This window comes from Aythya marila, assembly GCF_965140915.1.
Source record: "Aythya marila genome assembly, chromosome: 20".
NCBI lineage: Eukaryota > Metazoa > Chordata > Aves > Anseriformes > Anatidae > Aythya > Aythya marila.
In genome coordinates, this window is record NC_139061.1 from 261,035 (window position 1) to 278,200 (window position 17,166).

The following is a 17,166-nucleotide window of genomic DNA, read 5'->3' on the forward strand; positions in this document are numbered from 1 at the left end:
CCGCGCCTGCCCTGCTCAGGACACATTTGCAGCACCCAGTGACAGAAGCCACCCTGCCTCTGAAAGCCACAAAAGCCTGGCTGCCAATGCACCTCTGCAGGGCAAAGTTGGTGCAGGCAGTACAGGGTTACTTCTGCAGACACCGCTTATCCCAACTGAGTGCTTCTCCTGACCTGGCTCCGTGCTGCAGGCAGGCAGCCAGCCCGTGATCACCTCAGCTCTGCAGTGGCTTACAGGGAGAGAGGAAGAGGAGCCATAATGAAGCACAGTGAGCCTAAGTGTCTTTCAGGGAGGGCAGCTCTAAAATCAGTTGACAGAAGATGATGAGCCCAAGTGAATTAACATAGTTAGCCAGGTAGCAGGCCACGCTTAGCACTGTGACCCTGAAGCCCCACAGCATCTATGTGACAAGGCCAACGGCACTGCCTGCCTTTGCACATGGAAACCAGTGAGTAAGGCTGATCCCTTCACTACACAGGCTCAGTGAGTGTGCTCTGAAGCACAAGCATCTGCTCCAAGAGGCTGAATGATTTCCCTTCACACCCATACCAGCTTCAGACAGCTAAATACTGGCCTGGGAAGACTGAAACCCAAGGGGGGGCAGAGCCAACACCAAAACCCTCACAGCAGAGCAGGGGATGGGAAGGGTGTCCAGAGCCCTGGCTCTGTGGGTTTTGTAATAGGCACACTGCTAATAAATTCATTATCAAGTGGATTACATCCCTCTGATTCAAACAAGCCTCATTCCTTCAGCAGATGCTTTCTGAAAAATGGCAGAGAACCACAAAGCAACTGGAAAGACTCAAAGACTGCTCTCCCCTGAAAATTAAGAGGCCCAGGCAACAGGCAGGGAGAGCTGTGACATGACAGCAATGAGGTCTCTTATCTCTGCAAGAGGCACATGCAAGTTTTTTCTCCTGCTCTACTCTGCTAGCATTACAGATCAATTTGCCTGCACCTGGATGTATAGGTGGAGCTGGCAGTAGAGCTTCACAAGGGCAGTGGCTTGGCTACCTACCGCTGGCTACCTCTGTGCCCTGAGGGACAGTGCCAAGCCCCATCATCTGATGAGCCCCATCAGCAGCACCCCCAGCCTGCAAGCCAAACTCTTCCTAGGAAATGCCTGTACCAGGCAGCACACGGGAGGCAGCCAGCCCCTTCCCTGCCTCCTGCTACCACATGTCATGCATGACAGTGGGGTCCCATGTCATGTGCTACCTCATGTCCACCAAAGGTAATGCAAGCTTCACAAAGGCACAAAGGAAGGAAAAAAAATGCCACAACAACTGCTGCCTCCTTTTACAGAATCACAGAATGCACGGGGTTTGAAGGGACCTCTGAAGATCATCTGGTCCAAATGCCTGCCGAGCAGGATCACCTAAAGCACCTTGCACAGGATAGCATCCAGGTGGGTTTTGATTATCTCCAGAGGAGGAGACACCACAACCTCACTGGGCAACCTGTTGTAGTGCTCTGTCACCCTCCCAGTAAAGATGTGCCCCCTCATTTGGAGTCAGAACCTCCTGTGCTTCAGTTTGTGCCCATTGTCTCTCGTCCTGTCACTGGGAACAACTGAGAAGAGACTAAAATCATCTTCTTGACACCCTCCCCTCAGATATTTATACACATTAATGAGGTCTCCCTCGGTCTTCTCGCATAGTACATCTGTGCTAAATGCACAAAGCTCTGCTGTCAGCAGGGCTCAACATCAGGGGTGCCGTGGGGCCGTGAGACCAGGGCTGGCGTGTGTGTGCAGGGCTTCTAGAGTCACGTGGTGTGCCATCCCCCAGGGAGCCAATGGGTCTACTAGGGTGTGAGGCTTTGCGATCTCTGGGGTGCAAGACAGGTCCAAATGGTAAAATGAATGTGAGGAGAGCAGGAGGAGGTGAGGGATAGCAAGCATCAGGCCATGAAGGTGGTGTTTGGGAATTCCTGGTCCCTGAGTGCTCCATTTCTTGCTGAGTGTGGCTTGCTTCCCCCCTGTTGAAGTAGAGAGATGGCTGCGCAAACCTGGTTGGGTGGGGGTCCCTGTCTCTGGACAAATGCCATGTACTCGGCACTGTGCGCAGTTAAGAAATGTGTGTCTAGGTGATTTCAGGAGGACAGGACTCAGCTTTCAGCTTTTCATGCAGACAATTAGGTTTTCTAATATTTATAGATCTTTGATGACCATGTTAGTTGTTATTCTCTAACAGGGCTGGGAAGGACCATTTGTCGGTCGACAGATCCTTTCCTTGTTTCCTACCAGAAGGTGCTTGCCTGATGTCTTATTATGCAGTGGCCTGAGAAAGTGGTCCTTGAGATGTTGAAATGGATGCTGCTCAAAGAGCATGTTCAGGTGCTGAGTGGGGAGAGGTTGACAAGGAGACTGCGCTTGTGGGATGTTGTCCAGGCTTGTCAGGTTTCCATGCCAGCAGAAGCTTCACCAGTGTGACAAAGACCTTCTTTGGAGCAGCATCAGGAGAGAAGAGCAGCCTGTGTCTGGCTGAACCCTCACCCCAGAGGCAGAGATATGGACCTCATGTACATGGCATTTACCTGCTGGTGGGACTGTGTGTCTGTTTGGAATTGGGTACACATGCAGGGGTTTGTAGGGCCAAAGCCTCAGTGGTTGCTTGTAGCCTACAGCAGTACATGAAGTGAGTGTAAAATTTCTGGTGATCTTCTGATTGAGTCTGAAGACCCTCCTTCCTCAAGTGACATTCATTGAGAACAACCCCGTGGGAGGTAGAAGAGTTGCTCTTTAATGTCTAGTGTTCATTTCCCATCATGCTGCGTTTCAGAGCCGAGGCATGTCCCAAACTGTGGCAGTCACTTTCCTGGCGCTGGCTGGCGGTGGAGGCAGTGCAGCCCTCATGCCCAGCCTGCTGGCAGTGGCAGCAGTGGGACTTTGTGTGGCTGGGAATAGCACATCTCTGTGGGCTTCTTCCATGTCAGTGGGAGAGATGTGGGGATGTGGCCCGCTTGTACACGTTTCTGTTCCATAAAACTGGGTTTGCCTTTCTCAGGAGGTGTCCATGCATTTGTATGATAGCATCCTTCCCACAACAGGATGGAAGCACCTCATTCCTGTCAATGTTGCGTCCCTATTTCATGTGGCCTCCTGTGTGTGGAAGCTGTGGGGAGGAGTACGTTAAAATAAAAGCAGAAAGCAAGGCCAGCCTCAGGTCTGGCTCTGCAGATCCACACTGTTTTCTTCTGCAGCAGCTAGAATCTGCATCTCAGCCCCCTTGTATGCTTTGACTTGCAACTGGGCCTTGTGCCATCTCTTGTCATTGGTAATACATTGATGCTCCTGTAGATGATTTTTTCTCTTGCAGGTACAATAGTAAAGTCGTCTGAAGTTGCTCTTTTTAACAGGAGTTGTGTGCCTTTGTTCTCTGTTTGGACAGGGAGATGTTTCCGTAGCACAGAATTGTCAAACTCCAGTATACAAAACTCACCATTGACCCTGTGAATAGATGTATTTGCTTATTTAAATACTGTCTTCTTTTCCTTAATTTTTAATAACCCTAATAACCCTTTATGTATGTATTTATTTATTTATTTTTACTCCTCTTGGTTGCATACCATGCTTTCAAGCTCTTCTGTTTGACCAGAAGGGTGATGTCGATAATTCAGCTTCACTCTGTCCTTCACCCATGTTGGAGCCGGGCTTGTTGCGTGGAGCACCAACAGAGCTGTGTGCTCCATGTGACATCTGCAGCAGCCAAAGCTGCACAGGCTGGCTGCAGCTTTGTGGCGCAGCTGGGGAGGCGGGTGGTGGTCCTTTTGTGGGATCTGAAGGGAAGAAAGCTGCTCAGGAAGGGTGTGTACTGACCACCTTTGGGCCATGCCTGGCCCTGCTGTGTCCCCGCGGTGCTGCTGTCTGCAGCAGGGCAGCTGCTACATTGGCTTGTTTGTGAGGTCTGCAGAACTGGAGGAGGTGAAGCATGGGTAGTCACTGTTCCTTGGGGTCTACTGGCTGTATGAGCAGGATGTGCTGAGAAATGACCGATGTGACATGAGCGAGCCCACAGCAGTGCGTGCGCCACCGGACTTGCGTGCTGTCCTTTTGGAGCATAGTTCTGCTCCCCAGCAGTTGTGGGATCCCACATGCAGGCATGTCTCTGCTGCTGTGACAGCCCTGCTTCGGGCAAGCCAAGGAACAGCTGAAATCAAGAAGACCCCCTGACATGCTTTCCATAGTCTGGTATGCAAAGCCCATGTTGAGACCCCAGTCTCTGGGTCATCTCTGGACAATGTTTCATGTCCCCTTCCTGGGAGGTTTGCAGGGAAGTGGGAACACAGGAAGTAGGATAGAGGCACAGGGGGGTATGGAGTCATGGAGGCCTCAAGGGGCCTGCCTGTGCCGTGCCCTCGCAGGAGGCACAGCACAGCCAGCACAGGGCATGCATCCCTTTCACGTCTCACAGTCCCCAGTGAGTATCACACTGTCACTGTGGCCCCTATGGATCACAAGGAGTGGCCACATCCAATGGGCAGTCGCAGCCTGAATCCCGAGGTGCTTACGCTGTGCAGGGCAGCAACTGGCACTGTCCTTGGGGTGAGCTGAGGGCTCGTGGCAGAGAGGATGCCTTTTTCCCTGTCTCAGCCTCTGCTGGCACCATCCTTGGAGGGGCTGGAAAAGCAAGACGCTGAGTCCCGGCGTCCTGGGGAAGGGTGGCACTGTCTGCTTGAAAGCTCTTGTCGAGACTCTGGGGGCTTGGTGGTGCTGCTGAATTTAGCCAGAGGTCAGAAATATTCCTTGCCACCTGAAACTTTGTGCCACAATGTGAATGTGATGTGATCTTTTTGGGCTTCAGTAAAGCTTTTGACACAGGTTCCCATAGGATTCTACTGGACAAAATGTCCAGCATACAGCTAAACAAAAACATCATACCATGGGTGAGCAGTTGGCTGATGGGCAGGGCTCAAAGGGTTGTGGTAAATGGGGCCACATCAGGCTGGCTGCCAGTCACCAGTGGGGTCCCCCAGGGTTCCATTTCAGGGCCGGCCCTCTTCAATGTTTTTATAAGCGATGTGGATGTAGGACTAGAAGGTGTTTTTGAGCAAATTTGCTGATGACACTAAACTTGGAGAAGCTGTAGACTCTGTTGAAGGTGGAAAGGCCTTGCAGAGAGATCTGAACAGATTGGAGAGCTGGGCGATCACCAACCGCATGAAGCTTAACAAGAGCAAGTGTCGGGTCCTGCACCTGGGACGGGGCAACCCTGGCTATATGTACAGACTGGTTGATGAGACGCTGGAGAGCAGCCCCACAGAGAGGGATCTGGGGGTTGTGGTTGATAACAAGATGGACATGAGCCAGCAGTGTGCCAGCAGTGTGCCAGCAGCCAGGAGGGCCAACCGTATCCTGGGATGCATCAAGCACAGCATCACTGGTTGGTCGAGGGAGGTTATTGTCCCGCTCTACTCTGCGCTGGTGCGGCCTCACCTCAAGCACTGTGTGCAGTTCTGGGCACCACAGTACAAAAAAAAAACATTAAACTGTTGGAGAGTGTCCAGAGGAGGGCTACAAAGATGGTGAAGGGCCTAGAGGGGAAGACATATGAGGAGCAGCTGAGGTCACTGGGCCTGTTCAGCCTGGAAAAGAGGAGGCTGAGAGGAGACCTCATTGCAGTCTACAGCTTCCTCATGAGGGGGAGTGGAGGGGCAGGTGCCGGTCTATTCTCTTTAATGACCAGTGATAGGACCCGTGGGAATGTTGCCAAGCTGTGGCAGGGGAGGTTCAGGCTAGACATCAGGAAGAGGTTCTTCACCGAGAGGGTTGTCACACACTGGAACAGGCTCCCCAGGGAAGTAGTCACTGCACCGAGCCTGTTGGAGTTTAAGAAGCATTTGGACTGTGCTCTCAGTCATACGGTCTGAATTCTGATTTTCGGGTAGACCTGTGTGGACCCAGGAGTTGGACTCAATGATCCTTGTGGGTCCCTTCCAACTTGGGATATTCTATGATTCTATGAATGCAGAAAATGAGGCATTGCGTTTGCAAGCCATATATATTTGCTTGAAATAAAGCCTCAGGCAGAGGCAGCGATGCAGCTGGCACCTTAGCCCCCTTGGTTGATTTCACCAGAAGAGATGAGAAAATCAGTGCAGTCCATAAAAACGACAACTGTCAAATGAGACTGCACTGGCTATAAACATGACAATGAATTTCTTTGGTGCCTTTGTCTAGATTGTAAAGGAAGCTTAAGCACGATTCAGGAGAGACACCAGTCCTCCCAGAAGGCAAAGATGAAATGTCTTCTGGAAAAATGAAATGAACATTTGTTTTGTACATCACATACTGCATGTCTGACAGGACTTGATGGAAGATCTGAAAATAAAAGCAGACAAAAAGAAAGATTTAATATTAAAGAATTTCTAACAGACATCACAGCAGGATGGGAAATGGCCGAAGCTAACATCAGAAAACTCACACAACATGGACAGAAGATTTATTTTTTTTTAAGTTAGTCCTTATGAAAATAAGCTTGAGCCTGTAAACATCCACTAAAAACTGAAACACTGTACTATTAAGGGAAAGACTCATGAAGAAAGCTTATTTCTGCCCTGCAGCAGACTGATGTGATGCAGCCTCAGTCTGTTCTCTTGTGCCAAACAGCGGCAGCAAAGACAGCCCAATGGCTTCCGCACAGAATGCGGCAGGGAGGAGAAACCTCTCTCAATTAAAGGGAAACACTGGTGTAAGAACAAATTAACATTAAACTCCTCACAAATAATTCTGGGCAGGAAATTTGGAATTTGTAACCCACTCAGGACTGTAGCACAGCAACAACAGTCCAATAGCAGCAAAGCCAAACCACATTGTTTGTGGCTGTGAAACAGGTCAGTGAGGTCACGGGCAGTAGCACAGCCTTGATGTGCCCATGTGCACACAGCAACAGCCTCAGGGAATGCACTGAGGTGCCTCGGAGAGCTGTGCAGGCCAACAGACAGGGTCAACGGACAGGATGGCAAAAATAACCAGGAAAGCTGGTTCCAAGACAAAATGGACTGTCACACCTGGCTCAGTGTCTTCATTACTGTCACACGTTTGGTTCAAAGGCAAGAGTAGCCAGGGTTGCCCTTCAGGAACATTTTCACACGGCTCCTCCTCTCCCAGATTTGCTGTGCTGCCATCCCTGCGCCCAGCAGCAGAGAGGGCACCGGCCTCCAGGGTGAGGGGACAGCCTGTTGCCTTATGGAGGACCAAGGAAACCCAGATGTGGACTTGGTAACCCCCTGAGCTGGGTGGCTTCACTCATCCACGTGAATTGCCTCTAAAAACGTGACACACTCTCAGGTTTGACAGGAGGTCAGGGAGGACCTCATCAATGTCCATAAATACCTGACAGGAGGGTGCAAAGAGGACAGAGCCAGGCTCCTTTCAGAGGTGCCCAGTGCCTGGACCACAGGCAGAATAGGCTCTGTCTGACCATCAGGAAGCACTTGTGTGCTGTGCGAGTGACCAAGCACTGGCATAGGCTGCCAAAAGAGGTTGTGGATCTCACCCTTGGAGGCCTTCAAAAGCCACCTGGATGTGGTCCTTGACAATGTGCTCTGGGTGGCCCTGCTTGAGCAGGGTTGGACCAGAAGTACCCAGAGGTCCCTGCCAACTTCAGCCATTCTGTGACCTCTGCCACACAAGTCACCTCAAGCTACTGCTGAAGCCACTTCACCAGAAATGCATCAGCTTTAACACGCTCTCTACAAATCTAACCCCCAGTGCAGAGGTTTGCCATCAGCTTCCCCTGGTTTACAAAAAGAACCTGGACAAGTTTGTCCTTTCTCCACTGGCAGTGCCAGTACCATAATACCGCAGCTTGGCGACTGAGATCTGACACCCAAAGGAAGATGTTTGCCTAAAAATACACCATACCCAATCAGCTAAATCAGCTTCCCTGTACAGCAGCACACAGCTTTCCCAGAAGATAATGCCAAGAGTCACACTGCTCAGTGTCCTACTCAGCAGGCAACCCACTCACAGCGAGGCCAATCCACCCCAGCTGGAGTTGACTGGGATGGCAGTGCAGGTATTCAGAATGAGGCAGGACAATGCGGGCTCCTCTCAAGGCTGCCCAGCTCACTCAACACCTCACAGAGAAAAGCACTGCAGGAAAGCCAAAATGTTTTTAGAACTTTGGCTGGTGCTGTGAGGAAGGCAGAGCTTGCTGTGCTGCTGTTTTGTTTTGCAAAAGAAGCAAATAATAGTATTTATTTATGACATTCCTAATGGACAACACAGGTATGCAGTTCAAGATGGGTGCCAAAACTAAAGTAAACCACAATGAACCCACTCATCACAAACCAAACCCCAAAGATGCCACTGGATGCTTCACCAGTGAAGCCTGTCACCTGAAGCACTGTGCACAGCACCAGTGTCAGTCCTGCAAATTTGAGGCTTCAAAGAAGCTTTCTCCACAATGTGACTTGCTGGCTTTCACAATCAGTAGCACAGGGAAGGTGCAAAGAAGTGTAGCAAAGAAAGGCAGCACCTGCTGCAGGAGTGGTAGATGGTGCCTGTGTATTCACACCTGCACTATCCAGATGCCACAGTGAGATGTGCCACATGCCCATCCTCAGCTGTCAGCAAACATACTGGTCCCCACCTGGGGGAAAGTGCCCACCCTTCAGACAGCACCACCTGCAGCGAGCCAGAAGAGCCCAACATCAGCTCACTGCCACCACTCTGCTCCACGCTCCCACCCAGGCAAAGCCAGCAGTGCTTGATTGGCCATGGGCTCATCCCCTGTCACCCAGTGCCACCCCCAGGGGCTCATCCTTTGCAGCCACAGCCAGCCATTCCGCTCGCTGATGGCACATGCACAGGCTGTTTGCAGCACATTGCCCCTGCTGCTCTGAAAGCCATTCCAACCTTTGCCCTTCCAGAGTTGGCTCTTTATATTTCTTTAAGTAAAAACGCTCTCCTTGGCCTTATGCCTGGTCTGATATTCACACCGCATTGCCCTGTTTCTGTTTCCCAAGCCACCTGCTCCCCATGTGTTTGCCTTAAGGATGATAATGCAGACTCAGCAGTCAGAGGACATCCAAATGACCATTCCTACATTTTCACTCAGGTGACCATCTGAAGCCAAGGCAGCATGGCGCACTCAGTCTTCCTGGGTCCTGCACTTGTGCTTACTCTCCTCCTTTTTGTTAATATACATAATTTTCTGGAAGTAGCAATTTATCATAGTATTTAGCTTAATGAGCCCTACCATACATCTTCTTAAACTCCAACAGGCTCGGTGCAGTGACTACTTCCCTGGGGAGCCTGTTCCAGTGTGTGACAACCCTCTCGGTGAAGAACCTCTTCCTGATGTCTAGCCTGAACCTCCCCTGCCACAGCTTGGCAACATTCCCACGGGTCCTATCACTGGTCATTAAAGAGAATAGACCGGCACCTGCCCCTCCACTCCCCCTCATGAGGAAGCTGTAGACTGCAATGAGGTCTCCTCTCAGCCTCCTCTTTTCCAGGCTGAACAGGCCCAGTGACCTCAGCTGCTCCTCATATGTCTTCCCCTCTAGGCCCTTCACCATCTTTGTAGCCCTCCTCTGGACACTCTCCAACAGTTTAATGTTTTTTTTTTGTACTGTGGTGCCCAGAACTGCACACAGTGCTTGAGGTGAGGCCGCACCAGCGCAGAGTAGAGCGGGACAATAACCTCCCTCGACCAACCAGTGATGCTGTGCTTGATGCATCCCAGGATACGGTTGGCCCTCCTGGCTGCTGGCACACTGCTGGCACACTGCTGGCTCATGTCCATCTTGTTATCAACCACAACCCCCAGATCCCTCTCTGTGGGGCTGCTCTCCAGCGTCTCATCAACCAGTCTGTACATATAGCCAGGGTTGCCCCGTCCCAGGTGCAGGACCCGACACTTGCTCTTGTTAAGCTTCATGCGGTTGGTGATCGCCCAGCTCTCCAATCTGTTCAGATCTCTCTGCAAGGCCTTTCCACCTTCAACAGAGTCTACAGCTTCTCCAAGTTTAGTGTCATCAGCAAATTTGCTCAAAAACACCTTCTAGTCCTACATCCACATCGCTTATAAAAACATTGAAGAGGGCCGGCCCTGAAATGGAACCCTGGGGGACCCCACTGGTGACTGGCAGCCAGCCTGATGTGGCCCCATTTACCACAACCCTTTGAGCCCTGCCCATCAGCCAACTGCTCACCCATGGTATGATGTTTTTGTTTAGCTGTATGCTGGACATTTTGTCCAGTAGAATCCTATGGGAACCTGTGTCAAAAGCTTTACTGAAGCCCAAAAAGATCACATCACATTCACATTGTGGCACAAAGTTTCAGGTGGCAAGGAATATTTCTGACCTCTGGCTAAATTCAGCAGCACCACCAAGCCCCCAGAGTCTCGACAAGAGCTTTCAAGCAGACAGTGCCACCCTTCCCCAGGACGCCGGGACTCAGCGTCTTGCTTTTCCAGCCCCTCCAAGGATGGTGCCAGCAGAGGCTGAGACAGGGAAAAAGGCATCCTCTCTGCCACGAGCCCTCAGCTCACCCCAAGGACAGTGCCAGTTGCTGCCCTGCACAGCGTAAGCACCTCGGGATTCAGGCTGCGACTGCCCATTGGATGTGGCCACTCCTTGTGATCCATAGGGGCCACAGTGACAGTGTGATACTCACTGGGGACTGTGAGACGTGAAAGGGATGCATGCCCTGTGCTGGCTGTGCTGTGCCTCCTGCGAGGGCACGGCACAGGCAGGCCCCTTGAGGCCTCCATGACTCCATACCCCCCTGTGCCTCTATCCTACTTCCTGTGTTCCCACTTCCCTGCAAACCTCCCAGGAAGGGGACATGAAACATTGTCCAGAGATGACCCAGAGACTGGGGTCTCAACATGGGCTTTGCATACCAGACTATGGAAAGCATGTCAGGGGGTCTTCTTGATTTCAGCTGTTCCTTGGCTTGCCCGAAGCAGGGCTGTCACAGCAGCAGAGACATGCCTGCATGTGGGATCCCACAACTGCTGGGGAGCAGAACTATGCTCCAAAAGGACAGCACGCAAGTCCGGTGGCGCACGCACTGCTGTGGGCTCGCTCATGTCACATCGGTCATTTCTCAGCACATCCTGCTCATACAGCCAGTAGACCCCAAGGAACAGTGACTACCCATGCTTCACCTCCTCCAGTTCTGCAGACCTCACAAACAAGCCAATGTAGCAGCTGCCCTGCTGCAGACAGCAGCACCGCGGGGACACAGCAGGGCCAGGCATGGCCCAAAGGTGGTCAGTACACACCCTTCCTGAGCAGCTTTCTTCCCTTCAGATCCCACAAAAGGACCACCACCCGCCTCCCCAGCTGCGCCACAAAGCTGCAGCCAGCCTGTGCAGCTTTGGCTGCTGCAGATGTCACATGGAGCACACAGCTCTGTTGGTGCTCCACGCAACAAGCCCGGCTCCAACATGGGTGAAGGACAGAGTGAAGCTGAATTATCGACATCACCCTTCTGGTCAAACAGAAGAGCTTGAAAGCATGGTATGCAACCAAGAGGAGTAAAAATAAATAAATAAATACATACATAAAGGGTTATTAGGGTTATTAAAAATTAAGGAAAAGAAGACAGTATTTAAATAAGCAAATACATCTATTCACAGGGTCAATGGTGAGTTTTGTATACTGGAGTTTGACAATTCTGTGCTACGGAAACATCTCCCTGTCCAAACAGAGAACAAAGGCACACAACTCCTGTTAAAAAGAGCAACTTCAGACGACTTTACTATTGTACCTGCAAGAGAAAAAATCATCTACAGGAGCATCAATGTATTACCAATGACAAGAGATGGCACAAGGCCCAGTTGCAAGTCAAAGCATACAAGGGGGCTGAGATGCAGATTCTAGCTGCTGCAGAAGAAAACAGTGTGGATCTGCAGAGCCAGACCTGAGGCTGGCCTTGCTTTCTGCTTTTATTTTAACGTACTCCTCCCCACAGCTTCCACACACAGGAGGCCACATGAAATAGGGACGCAACATTGACAGGAATGAGGTGCTTCCATCCTGTTGTGGGAAGGATGCTATCATACAAATGCATGGACACCTCCTGAGAAAGGCAAACCCAGTTTTATGGAACAGAAACGTGTACAAGCGGGCCACATCCCCACATCTCTCCCACTGACATGGAAGAAGCCCACAGAGATGTGCTATTCCCAGCCACACAAAGTCCCACTGCTGCCACTGCCAGCAGGCTGGGCATGAGGGCTGCACTGCCTCCACCGCCAGCCAGCGCCAGGAAAGTGACTGCCACAGTTTGGGACATGCCTCGGCTCTGAAACGCAGCATGATGGGAAATGAACACTAGACATTAAAGAGCAACTCTTCTACCTCCCACGGGGTTGTTCTCAATGAATGTCACTTGAGGAAGGAGGGTCTTCAGACTCAATCAGAAGATCACCAGAAATTTTACACTCACTTCATGTACTGCTGTAGGCTACAAGCAACCACTGAGGCTTTGGCCCTACAAACCCCTGCATGTGTACCCAATTCCAAACAGACACACAGTCCCACCAGCAGGTAAATGCCATGTACATGAGGTCCATATCTCTGCCTCTGGGGTGAGGGTTCAGCCAGACACAGGCTGCTCTTCTCTCCTGATGCTGCTCCAAAGAAGGTCTTTGTCACACTGGTGAAGCTTCTGCTGGCATGGAAACCTGACAAGCCTGGACAACATCCCACAAGCGCAGTCTCCTTGTCAACCTCTCCCCACTCAGCACCTGAACATGCTCTTTGAGCAGCATCCATTTCAACATCTCAAGGACCACTTTCTCAGGCCACTGCATAATAAGACATCAGGCAAGCACCTTCTGGTAGGAAACAAGGAAAGGATCTGTCGACCGACAAATGGTCCTTCCCAGCCCTGTTAGAGAATAACAACTAACATGGTCATCAAAGATCTATAAATATTAGAAAACCTAATTGTCTGCATGAAAAGCTGAAAGCTGAGTCCTGTCCTCCTGAAATCACCTAGACACACATTTCTTAACTGCGCACAGTGCCGAGTACATGGCATTTGTCCAGAGACAGGGACCCCCACCCAACCAGGTTTGCGCAGCCATCTCTCTACTTCAACAGGGGGGAAGCAAGCCACACTCAGCAAGAAATGGAGCACTCAGGGACCAGGAATTCCCAAACACCACCTTCATGGCCTGATGCTTGCTATCCCTCACCTCCTCCTGCTCTCCTCACATTCATTTTACCATTTGGACCTGTCTTGCACCCCAGAGATCGCAAAGCCTCACACCCTAGTAGACCCATTGGCTCCCTGGGGGATGGCACACCACGTGACTCTAGAAGCCCTGCACACACACGCCAGCCCTGGTCTCACGGCCCCACGGCACCCCTGATGTTGAGCCCTGCTGACAGCAGAGCTTTGTGCATTTAGCACAGATGTACTACGCGGCAGTGACAGGCCATCATGGCCTGCTGGCATTATCCCCCTGAACAACCACTGCTCACACTCACATTGGCGGGATCTGAAGGCTCCTCCTCACCCCCTGCAGCAGCAGCCTGGCCCCATCACAGGTAGCTGCTCCCCACTCCATCAGCTGGGGATCCCCAACAAACACCGCTGCAGAGAAGATGCAGTTCTGTTGCTGGGAGGACACACCTCCTGCAGGAGGCCAGAGTGTCTTTAGGGCTGACCTAGATGTCATGTTGAATCTCTTCATGCAGCAAGGCGGGGTGCATTTCTTCCTGCCCAGTAACACAGAGACAAATCCCAGCTACAATAAGGTGACAACACGACAAGAGGACCTGGCTTGCCAAGCAGCCCCTAAAACACCCAACAAAGCAGAACAGCGCTGACACAGCACAGGTCGGGAGTACTCAGGAGATAGGGTTGTGCCATCAGCCACGAAGGACACCCCACAGGCCAGGACTTCAACACACTACGGGGCAGGTGTTAATCTGCACTCGTCAAGCAGAGGGCCAAATCCAGGCTCAGGGCAAACAGGTTTGCTCCTGTTGGCCTCAATGGCATGTGGGAACCACCTACAAAGAGCACAGAGCTCTGCTGGTCATCTTCCACAATCAGGCCTGCAGGTTGTTCCTCCTCCATAGCAGAGTACACTTTGCAAATGTAAGTTTCCCTGTTCCAAGGCAGTTCAGAGCAGGCCTGGGAGTGCTGCCACCTCCAAGCACCAGATATGCTAAAATGAGTTTGAAAACAATCAGGGTCCAAAGGTTCAGAAAAGACACAGATCAGCATGTTGAACGTCAAGCATCATTTTAAAAATCCCATTAAGATAGGAAGCTCATGTTCTGCACAGCAGCAAAAGCCCTGCATCCCCTCCTCAACTCCAAAAAAGACAGCTTTTTTCTTCTTTTAAATCATCTCCCTGGCAGAATTTAGATGCTGTATTAAAACAGGGAGGAATTGTCTGAGGCTGTTAACAAGGCTGGCTACAGGCAGCAGATCATTAGCACAAAGTGGGCCCCAACGCCCCATACCGGAACACACCCCTCCTGCCAGCACGGCTCTATACCAGAACTTCTCATGTGCTGCCCTGCTCATGCAGCCCTGGCAGGCTCTAAGCCAGCCACAGCACACACCTCTGTTCAGCCCCGGGGCACCTACATACCCCGAGCCGAGCACTGTACCCAGCAGCCCCACGCGGACCCCTCTGAGTGCAGGGGCACAGGCAGTGTGTCCCCCTACCCTCCCCCCCAGCAGGTGCCAGAAACAGCCCCAGAAAAGCTCCTGCACGCAGGGGCTGCAGACCCTTCAGTGTTATGGCTGGAGGTACTTCATGCCACCGCTGAGTAAGGATCATCTGCAGGAGAGATGCAAAAATCTCCTAATGCAAAAAGCAGCATGGTTTTTGTTTTTGTTTAAGATATTTAAAGGAATGGAGAGATTTTAAAATACTCTACAGCATCACTTCTCAGCCAGCACTGGCTGCCAAGAAGACACTTACAGAGCTGGGTTTCACTATTATTATTAAAAAGCCTATTTTCCAATTCTGTTTCCACAGCCTGCACTGTTCATGGAGAAAGAGTCCCTTGTTTGGGTGCTTTCCAAGCACCCAGGCTGAGCAGGAAGGGTGCAGATTTTCTTTTTATAGCCCCTTCCTCCTCAAGCATCTACAGCCACCCCCTCTTCACCTCACTGGCGTCACCGGTAGGAGAGCTCTGTATTCCTGGCACCTTCCAGACAAAGCCAGCCTCCCATTTCAGGTGGCCTCAGCTAGGTCTCTCCAGACAACACTCAGCCCCAACATGCATCTTTGTCTGGAGCTACGAGACCTGCCAGCCCAAGCAAAGCCCTTGGTTTATGGCACAGTGCAAAACCTGAAACAGCCAAGCTGGGAATGGTTATTTTTAGAGCACAGGACCTGCCAGGTGAATGTTTGCTGACGCTCCTGGTGCATTTCTGATACTGTTTCAAGTCACCCTCATGCAGTGTCACAGCCGCATCACCCATCTCATTCCCTCCTCTCTCACAAAGCATCCTGCAGTGCCCTGCCACGGGGGACGAGCACCCATTCCATGACAAGGGTGCCAACTCATGTCACCCACCCGCGTGGCCACACCTGAACGGCTGCGCAGCTCCAGGCTCTTCCCAGGCCAGATGACATCAGCAGAGCAAGAGGGATGAAAAAGCAAAACGCGAGAGGAAAGGAGAGGCCACCGCCTGCAGGGGCCATGGGACAGCCCCCGCACCCAGCACCCCACATAGCCTACACCCAGTCCAGGTGGAAGCGAGCCGTTTTTTGGCCACGGGAGCTCACCCGGCCTCCCGAACAGCTGGCACACGGGGCAGGACCACAAGGCAAGATGCCGTCCCGCAGCGGCCGCGACAGCCAAAAGTGTTCGGCGAGCAGCGGGGCCGCAGGTGCGGCGGCGGCGGGCGCTGGACGAGCACCTCGAACGAGCACCGGGCACCAAGGCCTGAAACGAGGCAGCGGCGGACAGAGGCGCCGCGGGAGCCCTCAGGGAACGGCCGCACTGCCCGGCCCGCGGGGACCGCTCCGTGCCCCGCGCCCCCGGCACCCGGCTCGCCCCGGGGCGGGTGGGGCCGGGGCCCCCTGCCGGTGCAGAGACACGGCCCGGAGGGGTTGGGGGGGGGGGGAGGGGAGATCGCGGCCGCGCTCCGCAGGCCCCGGGAACCCAGGACGCCCCCGGCGCCTCCGCTCGGTACCGGGGGCGAGGCGATCCCCGTCCTGCCGCGTGCCCCCCACTTACAGCGCGCAGCTCCCCGGTCCGGTCCTTCATCGCGCCCCGCCGCCGCTCAGCCCGGCCGCCGCTCGGGGGAGGGGCGGGCGCGGCACATGCGCGCAGCCCGGCGGAGCGGAGCGGCCCCCGAGACGCTGGGAGCGGCCAGGGCGGGGGCGCAGCTCGCGGGGGGGGTCTCACGAGAGCGGCGTGGCGCTGAGGGGTGCCACGCGTGGGGGTACGCTGGGAGCGGGTCACACCTGGAGGGGTCGTACCGGGGGGTGCAGCAGACTCTGCAGCCCGGAGGGCACCCGCAGGAGGGGCTGGGACAGCAGTGGGGCAGGGCAGGGTCCCCGGGGGCCCTGGAGCTGGGCTCTGGAGGAGCCTTGAGGCGACCCAGGCCCAAAACAACGGCGCCAGGTGGCTGCTGGGGGAGGGGCCTTGCCACTGTCGGGAGGCTCCCCTGTGCCCACCGCCCACCTCACTCTGCCAGCAGGGCACAATAGGAGGCTCTGGGGCAGCCTGAGGTGGGACAGAGCTCCCCAGGATTCCTGGGACAAGCAGAGCGCTGGGGTACACCCGGTGAGAATGGCTGGATCTGCTCCTGCCTGCAGTCCTTCACCAGGGAGAAGCTCCAGAGGCACCATGGCAAAAGGCAATGCTACAGGAACAGCCTCTGGGTGTTGCAGCAGCCATATGTCAGCCAGGCATTATCGTCCCAGCAAAACTCTGCCCCTGTTCCCTGGGAAATGTCCACTCATCACAAGTCAGTGCCATGACAGAGACTTCATACAGACAGTCCCTGAACTGCACTATTCCCCCTTCTCGGCAGGGCAGGGGGAGAAATTAAGGTTATAAAGCTGGTCGCTTGTGATATGTATTTGGAGACTGCTCACTACCATCACGGGCAAAACTAACTTAGCTTGGGGAAGATGGACTTCCCCAGCCACGCTCCTGACTCTTCAGCCTCCCTCCCCCAAGCAGTGCAGGGGAATGGAGGTGACAGTCAGCTCA

At 53.1% G+C, this 17,166-nt stretch overlaps 1 protein-coding gene across 4 annotated transcripts in view; it reads right to left on the reverse strand.

Moving 5' to 3' along the window:
* Positions 1–16,283, reverse strand: part of STX1A (syntaxin 1A) — a 109,460-nt gene extending 93,177 nt beyond the window's left edge. Inside the window, exon 1 of one of the 4 annotated variants that reach the window (XR_014318889.1) lies at positions 16,183–16,274. Coding sequence is in view for 3 of the 4 variants with exons in the window: in XM_082776610.1 (XP_082632736.1) it covers positions 16,183–16,212 (30 nt within the window). In the remaining variant the exon portion in view is untranslated. Of the gene's footprint in view, positions 1–16,182 lie in introns of all 4 variants that reach the window. The other 3 variants (XM_082776610.1, XM_082776609.1, XM_082776608.1) reach the window with 3 other exon arrangements.
* Between the last annotated feature and the right edge of the window lie 883 nt (positions 16,284–17,166).